General features: G+C 40.3%; 1 protein-coding gene across 3 annotated transcripts in view; it reads right to left on the bottom strand.

The window, feature by feature from the left end:
- pan2 (poly(A) specific ribonuclease subunit PAN2) overlaps nt 1-7620 on the bottom strand; it is a 13688-nt gene extending 6068 nt beyond the window's left edge. For 2 of the 3 annotated variants that reach the window (XM_020617819.1, XM_020617821.1), the window contains exons 1-16: nt 7446-7620; nt 6713-7018; nt 6432-6601; nt 6211-6331; nt 6020-6097; nt 5671-5941; nt 5123-5468; nt 3037-3133; nt 2656-2775; nt 2412-2531; nt 2159-2287; nt 1864-2063; nt 854-1002; nt 633-739; nt 442-540; nt 242-330 (exon numbers count right to left, since the gene is read on the bottom strand). In XM_020617819.1, coding sequence (XP_020473475.1) covers nt 242-330; nt 442-540; nt 633-739; nt 854-1002; nt 1864-2063; nt 2159-2287; nt 2412-2531; nt 2656-2775; nt 3037-3133; nt 5123-5468; nt 5671-5941; nt 6020-6097; nt 6211-6331; nt 6432-6601; nt 6713-6997 — 2381 coding nt within the window. In that variant the 5' untranslated portion in view covers nt 6998-7018; nt 7446-7620. Of the gene's footprint in view, nt 1-241; nt 331-441; nt 541-632; nt 740-853; nt 1003-1863; nt 2064-2158; nt 2288-2411; nt 2532-2655; nt 2776-3036; nt 3134-5122; nt 5469-5670; nt 5942-6019; nt 6098-6210; nt 6332-6431; nt 6602-6712; nt 7019-7380 lie in introns of all 3 variants that reach the window. The other variant, XM_020617820.1, reaches the window with a different exon arrangement.
- Nucleotides 7621-14854: the final 7234 nt, after the last annotated feature.

Genomic DNA, 14854 nt, shown 5'->3' with positions numbered 1-14854 from the left:
ACTTAAAGGATTTTAGCATATGGCTGCAATATAACAAAGAGTGAAAAATTTAAGGGGGTCTGAATACTTTCTGTACCCACTGTAACTGTATAATAAATATCTGTGGGTCTGGAAAATGATGCCTTTTAATATTTTCTCGTGCTTTATGGGTGAAATTATTCATAGATTAATCAAATTATTAAACAATGGTAACATTTTCACAGCTGTAATCTTATTTATTTGCCAATAAAGAGGATCTTACTCCAAGCACCACTCAGTGGGCATGGGCGGGGGCTCTCTGGGCTTTGCTGGTTCCGTTGCCTCTTTTTGCATGGCCTTACTGAAAGCGTACTGTGAAGATGAGCAAAACATATATATGCAGGTCACAACAGGCAAATCATTCATGAAGGTGTATTTGAAACTTGTCAGGACAGAAATTAAACCTGATGGAGTGCCGTTTACCTCCGCCTGGACCTTCCAGAATTCAGCCTCTTTAGCGCCGTTCACCTCACAGTTTATAACCAGAACATCTTGTAGACATCGAATGTTGCGTGTTTGCACCTACAATGGCACAAAAGCATTATCAAACTGCAAAGCAGATTCAAATCAGGCCACAACTCTACTGATATGTCTGAATGAGAGCTGAAACTCACTGTGGGCTGATACTTCTCACAGTTTTCACACCACGCCTGAGTACTCTGCTCCAGACAGATGCTCTTCTTCAAGATCTCAGCAAAGTCGTACTCCTTTATTGTCTTGTCTGACAAGTCAAAGCGAAATGAACATTGCTTATTGTTGGTCAACAGACAACTATTTCATGGTCTTTTGTTTTCAGACTCTTAGCTCAGCAGCGTGAAGAGTACCTCGAACTCACCTTGAGAGTTCTGTTCAGGGTAATGTATGGTGAAGAGCAGCGTGAGGGACGTCCGGACCGTCTCCTTGCCACAGCGACACAGGCTGCTGTTCTCAACTTCACATCCAAACAGTTTTCCAATGACAGACTCACCAGAGGAGCCCACAGAACTGCGAGAGATGTGGGATCAACACAACAGCCAAGTAAATGACTACATTTCCTTAGGGACAGGAGTTAGAATTATGTTTTGAGGTCAAATTCAAGCATGTACTAGGTATAAACAAATTGAAAATGGATTAGCATTTGTGGATATGTGTGAAATTATGTGTGTTGACATATCGACTGTCTTTACATGCTTGAAAGAATAAATCAAATCAAATCAAAATTATAAAGCCAAGTTAAGATGATTGATTAGTCATAACCTGCATTCAAAATGGTACTTAAGTAAAAGTACAAAAGTATTAGCATCATAACATACTTAAAGAACTAAAAGTACTCATTACGCAGAATGGCACACTTCACATTCCTTATATCATATTATTATAATTACTGAGGGATTATTGTGTACATCACACTTATTGTTGCAGCTGGTGAAAGGGGAGCTAGTTTTACCCAGCTTATGTGCATTTAGGTAAAACTCACTGAACAGATACTGTCATTGTGTAAACTCACTGAGTAAAACATCACACTTTGTTTAGGGTTTGTTTTGTCAGTCTTTTTGCTGAGTCTCCAGACATGTCTCTCTCCACAGAAACTGTGTGTGTAGCACACGGGCATAATCAGTGTCAAAAACAATAGTTCCAGTTCTCTATGATGTAAAAAACAAATGTCTCCAAAAAAACTATGGTGTTTTTCCAATATTTAATGACGTTGACCTTATGACTAATCAAATAATGAATTATTCATGCACATCCCTAATTTCCCTTAACTTACATCTGCAAAAGTGCCATATCAGAGGCACTGTTCAGGAAACCCCTTGGCTTTACCCCAACAGGAACACACTGACATCGGGTACAGGTGGCTGCTCTGACCTGCTGCTGGCTCCCCTGTAGGCCTGTGGACCCTCCTGCTCCTGTGTCTCCTGGTGAAGCTGTGTGAGGATGAAGCGGTTCCAGCTTTGGATTAAGTGACCGAGTCTGGCCTTCCCCGTTTGCTCGTCTGAGTCTGCGAGAATCAGGCCCAGCGCTGATGCTTCAGGGATGGTGCGAAACGCTCGGAGGAAGTTACTGGCCTAGAGAAGAGGGGAGACGGTGTGCTTTTTTTTTTTTTTTACACTCCTGCATTGCTACAGGGATCAACCTGAAAACAAAAAAAACAAACAGCTACCTGACATGGATCCCCTCGTGATAAATCCAACATGTGGAACAGGAAGCCGAGCTCACAGGCCAAACAAAATTCCTTCTGGCACAAATGATTCTGCACTAGACACCGGATTGGCTCCAGGAAATACAATACCTATTTAAAAAAAAAAGGGAAGAACAACAGCTCTCTTTGTAAACGACAACTTTTAGCAAGTCCTTAAAAATTTCCACTAGAATCTAATTTTATAAAAACAGATGTAACCATCTTAGTTTATCACCTGGATCATGCAGTTGCAGTAGGCGTTGGGGATGTGTGGCTCCAGGCCGGCGAACAAGGTTCTGTTGTAATGTTTAAAGTCAAAGTCTTCCAGTCCGAGTTTAGAGTATTTAATTGTGACCTGATCGAGCACAAAGATAACTTCACATATTTCAGAAAACCACATAACTTTGTTACACATCATTTTAAAAGGCAAAATCAGTTGTTCTTTTATATGAAAACCATGATGAAACAGCAAATCCAACCTTCCTGTACTTTTTGGGCACCATGTAGAGGTGTGGCTCTTCATCACGTCCAATTGGTGATTCAGGGACCTGGTTGTAATTATCATAATCAAGCTCCACATCTTTAATTTTGTAAGGAACCTGAAACCAGCAAGGAAAACTGATTTTAGATGATTAAAATCTATATATGAACGTGACACTGAACACAGCAAAAATGCTGGTTATTCCACTTTCAAATACAGCGGCAATGTCACAACACTAAGGCTGATACCAAAACACATCTTATAGAAACCTGCCCAAGCATATAACTATTCAGCTTTCCACACTTTTTCAAAAAGGCTATATTATGTGAAAAGCTGCTGTAAAGTAGCTAAAGATACACATTTGGTGTTTTTGACATGCCTGGTTGCGAGGGCGGGTACGAGGATTTGCTGCATAACCAATGAACCCAACAGTCTTCATTGTGCGCAGGATTTCTGGGTCCACGGGAGGAGCTCGTCTGCAGGTATGTGACAGATACAGATGTAAAATCTTATTAAATGATAGCTGTTAAGGAAAACCAACAAAACCAGATGCAAGTGCTATGCAATCACTAGGCACACCTAGCTTACAACAAATGCCTCAGAGGTCTTTCATATATTTTATACCCTCTTTATATCGGTTAGCTAAAATAAATATTACCAACATCTTCCACAAAACAAACTACAGGCTCTATCTATCATCAAAATAAATCAACACCTCTCCAAGGCAGCTGAACATAATAATAATAGTTAATAATAATAATCATCATGATCATATTATTATTGTTATTTACCCTTAAGAGTAGAAGGAAACACCTAGTAACCACTTCACTGGGGAGCTAAAACTAATGCAGTCAAGTGTAGCAGCCCTTCAATAAATCTCACCTTCATGAAGGTTATAGCCCGCTAAAGTCTAGAGATGTAACTTTTCTTATCAGGTCCGCGAGAGTCTGTGCAATGCTTGTATTTAATTTTATTCTTTATTTATATATATATATTTAATTACTGCCAGTTCTTCCTAGTTGAATCTCACTTTGATACCAAATTGCCTTTGTACTCTATTTGATATTAAAAGTTGTTTGGGGTGTCAGATAACAGTTATCTCTGTTGGATTTTTTCTAAATAAAAAGTTTAAGGGAAAAAAACAAGGGTCTGTGCAGACGTCCGTGCGCAGGCCAACAACTTTCCGCTCAACAAAAAGCCCCGACTGCACGTGCACAGTGCTTGGAAAGTGTCAGCGTACATGGACAGAAGGCAAACCCTCGAAAGGAAGTATGAATAGGAACACATGTGCGTCTTTTGTCCATTTCCCACTATGCAAAGTCTAGTCCTTTAGGCATACTACTGTCAAAAGTCAGCATAATCTGGTGGGTCTCTTTCAAGCTGGAAGAAGTGTCGGCTGGTCAGTGTCTCTCTCAGCCATCTTTTCAAACAGGTTCAGATTTGTTCTTCTAGCACCACCAGACCACAATCTAATTTTGAGATATTCCATTTGGAATTAATGTACTTTTATCAAATCTAGTGAAGAAAGAATCAACATCAAATAATCAAACTCAGATTCTACATGTATTCTTTGGTTATAATAGAATGTGATTAAATTACTGGAGATGTGTCTCAGCTTGGCTGCACAAACTATCAATGATGCATAGTTGTTCCACATTATCACACCCAGCGTCACATACAGTAAAACACTGACATCACTTCAAAAGAATCAATCAGCAGTGATAACACAAAAGAGAAATGACCAAACTTCGTGCTAAGCACCAGTAAATATTTTGTGGCAAGAGAAGTGAGATCATACATCTCCATTTTCAACCAGATGCAGTTTGCTGGTTTAGGCTCATGTGGTGAAGTCATACCACCAACAAAAAGATAAGGGTTGTGGTATTCTATTTCTGCTGCCATCAACAAATCCCATCAAAAGACCAAAACAATGTATTTGTCTGTATCTCAATACTTTCCAACTTCCCCATCTTGTCTGTAGCTCTCAGTCCCGAGCACTCTTGTTCCTACTAAAAGGTAAATCATAAAAACGGGTCGTAAATGTGGTTTCATTTTTAACAAAGGCTGAATTATTGTTTATAGCAGATCGCCACTTCAGCAAAAGTTACTGAAACACAAATAAATAAAGAATATAATGGGAACCATGAAATGCCTTATTGTGTATTTATGTGAGACTGACTCAAAATAAACTAAACCAAGAGTCCATGTCCATGTTAATGAAGGAACATCTCCCAGTGTAACAGTTTGCCTCACTCATTTGTTTTTAATACCCACATACGCACATTTTTGGACAACCATGGAGGTCTATGGCAGGCTGCAATGCTTTGGCTACACAGACGGTACTTACTGACTGGATTTTGGAAGCAACATGGTCAGACGTTCCTGCCATGCTTTTAGTCGGATCAGTTGTGTCTTATTTTCACTTAGTTCTGGCACTACCTATAGCACAGAATCAGCTACGGTACCTGGGGCTGGGTGTAGCCAATGTAGATGGCCAGTCTGACAGCAGTGGCTCGGTGCTGGTCAGCGGCATCGGGATGAGAGAGAGGGGCAGCAGGTCATGGTTCCAGTCCAGCTGAGGCAACGTGTCCACAAGGCAAGGTAGGGCAAACTCTGTCTCCCGAGAGTAGTCGTTGAAGGAAACCTCTGGAGCATCAGACCACAGGTGCACACAACCGCCAGAGTCCCCAAAGGCCAGGGCTTGCTTGCTAGACGAGACGTCGAAACTCATGAGCAACTGGCCCACGGTGTTAACATGAAAGATGTCCGCCACATTGGCAAGACCAGTGGGTTCACAGAACTGGCACTGCCCTGGAAAAATATGCATGAAAACTGAGATGAACAATTATTTTCATGTTCAAGTATTCTTTACTGTAGTAGTTTATCTACTTGTCAGTGATGTCAAAACACAAATATTAATGTTATAACTAAAAAGCATATGTCACTTTCACCACTAATGTCTCACAGACAAAGGCACTGGCACGAATGAGACGTTGACTTCCCCAGCTGGTACCTGTCTGTGAGATGATCGCCAGCCGTGATGTGTAGGTAGGGATGAAGCGCAAGAACAGTGGATCAATGTGCACCTGCAGCGGAGTTACGGCTCGCATCATGCGGAGGTCATACACCATGAGGAAACGGTCGCATGACAACCCGTTCAGTCCTCGGCTGGAGAATCCACACGCAGCCAGAAGATTTCCGTGAACGTCAAAGTCTGAGAGGCTACCAGAGAACGCATCAAACTCATGCTCCATCTTGAAGGTACGCAAGTCCCGAAGGCTTACCTGGTTTTGACACGAATGAGCATGAATTGTATTATCTCAAACGTCTTTCACAAACTGATCTGATTAAGTTCTCCTTACCTTGCCAGAAGCGTGCCCACAGAAGAAGAAACGACCGGTTTGGCGCATGATCGCCACTCCAGGTATCTCAACCGTGAACTGTTGACGACACAGCAATCCCTCCCATTTATATCTTTTATTATTATATGGCAAATTATACAATGCATGCATAGGTGGTGTGACTGTTGATCAACTTAATCACAATGTCAGACCTTTTGAGTTTCCTGAACAGTATTCAGGTCAACTTCAACCACATAGTTTTGTAATCCACCCATGAGCAATGTGTTGTTTTCAGTCATGAGAAGACTATGCATGTCAGCTCCCTCCTCCATCCTGGAATGCACACAAGCATTATACATAATCAGTAACTCAAATCAGTTAATTCTGGGAGAAAATAAATAATGTATTCCAGTTAATACATAGTGAAACTTACGGATAATCAAACATGATAAGGCCCCCACGAGTGTAGCATTTCAGGTTGCACTTGGAAAGGAACAACACACCTGTTTCCAGACTCTGAATATGTCTGATGTCATCTGTTGCATGCACTTGGAAAGAAGAGTAGCGGCCCATTGTAGGTCCGAAGAACGAAGTTGCATGACCCTAGAGAGAAGAATGAAAAGGATTGGTTGAATGTATTTCAGAGTTTTCATTAACCTGGAGGAAACCTGAATCCTGCAGAAACAATCTGTACTCCGTGATCAAGGCCCTCACTCTATGGTTTCCCATCCAGAGCATTTCCTCTTGAAGATCAAAATGTGTTGCAGTGACTGGGATGCCAACTTCTGAAACGACACTGTGCAGCTCAGAAAACATCCCCTCCATAAGGTGCACCGGTTCGGGGACTGTCACTGCCAGTCCATCTGGATCAAGTTCTACACCCTGCAGTAAGGTGGGGTTAAGATGGGGGTCCATGGAGGGCTCCATACTCGAGTCCAGAGTCCCATGAAGGCTCGGCGAGTACTCACCCATCCCAGGATCTAGACCGTCAAAGTTCATCGTAGCTACAGCTACATCAACCTGCAAAGCAATGGCATGTGCTGAATATAGGCCACTAATACATGAGACATACACACTACATGCTCGTATCCTCACTAGCTTTGGCTTGGCTAAGTTAGCAGTAGCGAGCTAGCTAACGTTAGCTAGAGCTAACTTAGACAAACAGCCTCCACTGCCAAAGTTACGGTATAGATAACTGAATTATGCAGCTAATAAAAGCTACGTTAACTCTTTAATTGCAAAAGCAGTGTATCGCTAGTAGCCTGTGTGGTCAGGTAGGTGCCGTTTCCGGTTAGCGTTAGCTTATTTAGCATCCTAATAACCCAGACAGACTGTGGTAAACAGGGCTCATTTTGTGCACCCAACACATCCCTATTACTGACCAATGTGCGTCACGTCGTTTGGAAAAACCGGAGAGTTTTAATATGAATGTAAAGTTTACACAGACCTATTACTGAAACACGATTATCCGCACAGGACTCCATGCTCGCTTCATACACAACAACAATAACAGCGCGCACACACACGCACGCACGGGAGGAAAAAAAAAAAAACATTTCCGGTGTTCCCCCGTCGAGAAATGGTTCCCCCGTTCAAAATTCGGTTTCATCTAGCGCCCTCCTCGGTGGGTGTGTTTAGGATAATGTTAGGGAAAACACATCTCGATGGGGAAACAGATTTCGACACAACACCGGCTGAGTCGATGTGGGTGCTCAAGAGCAGCGCACTCGCTCCGGTTTTGTTGTGCGCAAGGTTGGATCACCAACCGGGAGGAGCAGGCAGCATGTCCAGGGCCCCCTGGGGCCCCAGGAGCCCCTGGTACCCCAGGGGCCCTGGCTTTCCTCCACTTCATTTCTGACAGTGACATATTTGATTGGTTGCTCATTTGTTTTACACTGGCGTGCAAGCCTATATTTTATGTAATCGAAATGTAATGTTTGTCCTTTATACTCTTATCCCCTGGTATTTTGCTCTAGTGTATTTATTTTATATGTATTTTCTTTATATTGTGGCGGCGCCGAGCCGTTGTTTTTTTTTGATTTGGGGGCGGCCCGCCCCAGCCGCTGGCGTTCATGCTCTGTTCTGTGTTGAGTGGGTGCAGCCTTAATGTCCAAGCAGTGTGTTTGTATTGGTTGCCGCTATTTTCTGGGGAATGCTGTGCTGTTCTGTCCAATGTGGGGTTTGGGGAGGGACAGGTGTGTGAGGGTATAAGAAGAGTAACAGGTGGGCGTGTGCGTCCAGTTGGCACGGAGTATGGGATGTCCTGAAGAAGTGTTACTACTGCTTTCCCCTTTGTTTTTAATTTTTCCTGTGAGCACACGGTGCCAGGTATATAGCAGTTTCATTTTGCATTCTCTATTCTGTTCAATAAAACCCAAGAAAAGACAGAGAAGGTGTTCTCCTCATTATCAGCCTAGGTGCCAGTGCACAGCTGGATAGTTAGATGTCCCAGTACAGGATAGGGTCAGACCAGCTCCGCTCATCCGAACCAGCGGAGCGCCACAATATGGACCATTTTCTCTTCTCTTTTCACTTTACAAAGTAAGGTCTAGACCTTACTGTTATCACTATTATTACAGAGGGAAAACCCAGCAAATCCCCCTGAGCAGCACTTGTCGACAGCAGGGAGGAAAAAATCCCTTTAACGGAAGAAACCTCCGACAGACCCCGGCTCTTGTTGGGCGGCCTTCTGCCTCGACCGGTTGGGGTGAGTGGATAGAGGAGAGAGAAAAGAAGAAAAGCAACCAGACACAACAAACAATCAAACACTGGTCAAGTTGATGTGGCCGGTGACTGCTCATCAGAAACATACCTCCACAGGCCTTAATAAACACTATCAACTACCTTACCATTTACAGATTTTGGAATTCATAAGTGTATATCCATATATAATCTGTAATCGTCTACATAGATCTTGACACAGTTTGTAGACTGTGTTTTGAGACCTTAGATTATAATCAGCTGTTGTAGAGCTGTGTTCTATTAAATTACTTATTTTTTGTTTGTCGGGTTATTAATACTGCTATTTTAAAGTTGTTGTTTTTCTAATCCTAGAATTGCAACTAATCTACTATTACACCGGTGTAGTTTTGTAATTATTATCTTAATTTTAAACCCATGATAAACATTTTCTTTAAGTTAAATGTATCTCTTAGTTCCTGTTATGTCTGTTCCATGGCTGATTTGATGAATTGCGTGTCTGTTAAGCAGAAACAATTTTATCATTCAACCGTTTAGTAATTTCTTGAGAAAAAATCCCAAACATCCCATTTCAACTTCCTAAAATATGAGGATCTCCTGCATTTTCTCTGTTCTACATTATATGAAGCTGAATAGTAAACTGTTAGTTGGATAAAATATCCGAGGATGTTACTTGGGCTTGAGGAAATATTCACATTGGTTTTTCATGTTTTGTCATTTTAGAGACCACAGAATTTATCAATAAACTGAGGAAATAATCAGCACATTAATCAGTATGCACAATAAAATCAAAACTGATCAAAAAACACAAACTAATTGACACAAACAAAGATTTATTAGATATCAGATAACTTATTTCTTGATGATTGCTATGCGGGTCTGGGCAAAATATTAAAAGTCTGTATGTGAAGTCTGCAGGGCAGTATACTAAGAATTACATCCAAAAGCCTAATGTTCATTGCTAATTTAGGAAGTGCTCCTTCATAGTGATGCTGAAAGTATTAAGACTGTGAAGCAGAGCTGAAACTAATAATTATTTTCACTATTCCCAATTAATCAACTGGCTGTTTGGTCTATAAAATGTCAACTAAGAGGCAAAAAAATGCCCTTTATAATTTCCCAGACCCCAAGGTGGACTGTCTTCATATGTCTTTATTGTTCAAAACTCCAAAATATTCTGTTTAACAAAAAGGGGGAATCCTTACATTGGAGGAACAAACCAATTTGGGGCATTTGTGTTTCGACTCCAATGATTAATGGACTTTTAAAATAGTTGTTGATTAATTTTCTGTCAGCTAATTGTTTCGGCTGTAGTGTGAGACCTTGTGACTTTTAGAAGGCCTGAGTTTGATTCTTGTCATAATTAACGTTCAGGTTTTTATTCAGTCTTTTCCTAACCTCAACCACGTGTTTAAGATGCGTGACCCTATAACCGTGCGTAAGCCATACGTGGTCATACATAAATTGTCATTCACAAGAAAACGTGGCACTGAATATAAGCATTTGGCAGAATAGTCCAACACTGACGTTGTGCCATGTGCGTTGATAGTGGCGGGTCCGCAAGTTTGCACTTAGAACCCTGCACAATTAATCCCGCGATGGGCTTAAATAATATTCTACAACATGCATATACCCTATACAAAGCACCAGGCGAAGCTTATTTATTTCAGTCATTGCAAAAACTCTGTCATTTTCCCATAAAAGCAATAAATTCAATTTGAGCAGCCAATTTAATGGTTATTTTTTTATTCCTGACATAAGGGTAGTATTTTCATAACATTTCGTTTATATTTAGTAGTTACTGTACATACATGGTTATGTATTAATATGAATTAAACATATATTATTCTACTGTTTAACAGTTTAAATCAATAAATACGTTGCCATATTCATAAAGACTATCATAGCACGAATGGGAAAGGTATAGGAAGTATGAAAATATCTAATGCCCCCCCATGCGAGTTTCTTTCTCCGAAGGAAGAATTCAGTTGAATTGCAGATGTTGTTTTCTGATAGAGAAGAGGGGCAGGTCGCAGACTCAGATGGAAAGTTTGCCCAGTCTGTGTGGATAAGTCAGTTCATAATCGCCCAAAAACGCAAAGGTTAATCTCACTTCCTCGGTATGTGAAACTTGATTAGATCACATTTAGGTTAATTATTGTGTCATTTGGCTTATAGCCTAGGCTTCCGTCAAGCGCACCTACTGAAAGTTAGCTGGATAATATAAATTAGACTACTGGGCTACAGAGAGGAATGTCAGTGGATAAAAAATTGAAATATATGGAGGTTTTAAAAGCTCAAAGTAGGTCAGTTAGTAAGGTGGTCATTTCACACCGTTTCAATCGTGACGCACTGTGATGACAACATGCTGAGTTGACTTTTTCTTTCTTTTTGTATTCACTAACAGATACCTAATCTAGTGTGGTCATTGTCTGACCTTATATTGCACCCATCTTCCTGTCTTTGCCCTCCATAGCCTGCTTATTTGCACTTAGCATGAACTCACCTGAGTGATCCAGGAAAACCCACTGAGTCAGTCCAGTGTGGCGCGGATGTATAAAAGGACTCATATTACACACCAGCTCACAACACTCAACACAGCAGGATCGAGAGACCAGCAGGACACACAGGGCACATCATACTGACACCTACCATGGATTTTTGTTTAGCGACTTTTGCTGCTCTGTTCTTGATTTTTACTGCTGCATCCTCCGCTCCAGCGGGACTCAGTCTGCAAGATGCATGCGCGGATGTACGGAGCAGCTCCCTGGAGCTTAATGACATTGCCGGAAAAGTATCAGTGCTGGTAAGATGTTTTTATGGATTTTTTAAAACTTAGCCCAATTTTTAATGTAGACTCAATTTGACAAAGAACATGTCTGACAAAACCAAATACACCCATAACACTGAAAATAACGGTATCCTTCAGCAAATGGAAAGTTTTTGCCTTTAAATATATTTTGAAGTATTTTAACAGCACTAAATCATTTCTATTAATTCAAAGCTTTGAGGATATTGCTCACTCACAGGCTGCTCTTGAAACTATGGCATGAAATAATTTCTAGAGTATTTTCACTGGCATAATTAGGAATGATGCCTTTATAGCGTTATTATTGCAGGTTAATTGACAGTGCTCTGAGCATATCTTGTCTCATATGGTCTCTAGGCACGGAATGGATCCAAAGATGTGAGCGATTTCACCACATCACTTGTTTGGATGGAGGCCAAAGATATGTGTGATCCTGGCACACTCAAACTGGACTCTGCTGTAAGCAATAAATGCAAGAAACATTACTGTCATTATACATAGACTGATGTTTAACAGATGTTTACTTTTTCTTTTACTGTCTCCTGCCTCAGACATGTATTCGGAAGATACTCGATGTCCTTATGAGGTACCACTCTGCAGTAGAGAGGGTTGCTGAATTTCAAAGCTGCTCACATTTTGCCAGCACAGTGAAGCCAGCGATACAGAAGCTGCACAAAGACATGAGCACATGTGTGAAGTCGAAGGGAAAGATGACTCTGGAGAAGGTTAGGATCGCTCTACCTTTTACAAAAACCCAACAAGATCTGGCACAGATTCAGTTATTTATTTTATTTTCAGATCAGATTTGAGTCATGTTTGATGTTTTGATACTGCAGGAGTCCGACATGGGTAAATACGAGATCCAGCCCACTGTTCACTGGCAGGAGATTCCGCTGTGCCATTACACCATGGACAGACTCTTCTCCTTCTCCATCCTCACCGCTCGTGTCTTTGCTGTTGGGGATCCAGCTCATCACACACAAGGCTTAATTCGCACTTGCAGGCCTCTAGAGCATCATATCTTAAGTGTTCATCACTGACATGCAGCTGTGAAATGTACAAGCATTCTGTGTTTGATCACACTGATCAAAGTCTATGGCACAGCCTTCAGTGGCTGATCAGGTACCTGCATACAGTGCATGCATGCATGGAATGTATTTCCAATGGAATTATTATCTAAAGTATTTATTCCAGTTTTATTTATTGTCTTTATTTATTGATATTTATTGAAATCAATTTGTGGTTTTGTATTTATCTCTGTACTTTTTATGCAGAAAAGACAAACTGTCATCAGCATATGTGTTGTGTTTTATAACGTCATGATGTAATTTTTTTTTAAATAATGATAGTTCCTTACAGAGAAAATCATCACAAATAAATAATCCCTGGTTAAGTGAAATTATAAAGTTAACCTGCACTCCTCTTTTCTTTGAATGAATTTCTAAAACCCAGACTGTATATGCTGACATAAGGAGGAAGTTGTGCTTTCCTAAAACAATCCAGCTGCTCTAGCAGATCCTTCATGCATAGCCCTACTTCCGTCCAGTATGCATATTACCAGAGATGTGCTTTCTTCATGCTCTTGATGATGCAACACTAGAATAGTAGTATTTCAAAGCAAGGTATCATGTATAAAGGGGAAGAGGAAGCTGTAGTGAGCTCAGTGTAAAGGCACAGGATTGCTCAACAAGGAAGTCTGTCCTTTCTATGACTTAATGTAGAAGTCATTTGAACTCTTTTTGAATTGTTTGTCAAGACTCTATAGTTTATCTGCTGATGAAGTGTCACTCTGTTTGTTATGGCCCTCAGAGTAAAGGAGGAACTTTTTAAATAGACTTTCCAAAGTGCTTTCCAAGAAAAGCAATAAAATAATACAATTTAAATAAGATGCACAAACAAAAAGAAATAAATGTGTAGGATGAAAAAGAAAAAATACATAAATAACACAGAATAAAGTACAAGAGAAATTAATGAATGCAAGAAGACATCAGACTCTATGAGGCTGAAACACTCAGAAAAAAAAAGTTAGAATTTAGGTTTGAAATGTGTTTTTGATTTTAAGCAGTCATAATGAAATAAACAGATAATCACAAGACAATAATAAACAGTCTCTGGAAGGAGGAAAGTGGCACAAGTAGTCTGTACGGGCACGAGAACAAACCGGCAGTGGGCAGATAGGAAGGCAGGGTAAACATAGGAGGTCTGGTGATTGCAGGACTGAACAGTTCAACATAGTTGAAAAGGAAATTATAGAGATAGTGAATAAATGTGGTAACAAAACATCTAGTGATAGTGATGGTATCACTATGACAACTGTTAAATGGGTAATTGAGGGGATATGCAAACCATTAACCCATATTTTTAACATGTCGTTTCGACTTGGGCAGTTCCCCAATAATATGAAACTAGCAAAGGTTATTCCACTGTATAAATCTGGTGATAAGCACAACTTCACAAATTATAGACCGGTTTCTCTGTTGTCACAATTTTCAAAAATTCTGGAAAAACTCTTTAATAACAGATTAGATACATTTATTGACAAACATAAAATCCTCTCTGATTGCCAATACGGTTTTAGGTCGAACCGATCGACATCTTTGGCCATTACCGACCTGATGGAGGACATTACAAGTGCTATGGATGAGAAGAAATACACGATGGGGATATTTATTGACCTAAAAAAAGCATTTGACACAATCAATCATGAATTATTAATGGACAAGTTAGAAAAATATGGGATCAGAGGAATGGTTCTGAAATGGATTAGAAGTTATTTGACACAGAGGCGTCAATTTGTGAAGTTGGGTGAATACCAATCGAGTGAGCTGGACATTGTATGTGGAGTGCCTCAGGGTTCTGTTTTGGGACCTAAATTATTTATATTATACATTAACGATATATGCAAGGTTTCTGATTTAGTGAAAGTGGTTTTATTTGCTGATGACACTACCATATGGGCATCGGGTGAAAACCTACAGCAACTCTCTGGACAGGTTTCACAGGAACTTGAGAAGATAAAGAAATGGTGTGATAGTAATATACTATCTCTGAATTTGGATAAAACTAAATGTATGGTATTTGGGAATCGTAGACTAGATAATGAACTTCAATTGAAAATTGGGGGAGCTAATATAGAACGAGTACATGAAATTAAATTTCTAGGTGTCATACTTGATGACAAATTCTCCTGGAAATCTCATATCAGATATGTTCAGAACAAAATAGCAAAAAATATATCGATATTGGCAAGGATTAGATATATTTTGGATGGGAAAGCACTACGCATTTTGTATTCCTCATTGATTTTACCATACTTAAGAGTATGGCATTGAAAACTGGGGAAATAC

Source organism: Monopterus albus, unplaced genomic scaffold, assembly GCF_001952655.1.
Source record: "Monopterus albus unplaced genomic scaffold, M_albus_1.0 scaffold194.1, whole genome shotgun sequence".
NCBI lineage: Eukaryota > Metazoa > Chordata > Actinopteri > Synbranchiformes > Synbranchidae > Monopterus > Monopterus albus.
Note: the sequence above shows the minus strand (reverse complement) of the source record. Positions and strands in the feature narration are given on the sequence as shown.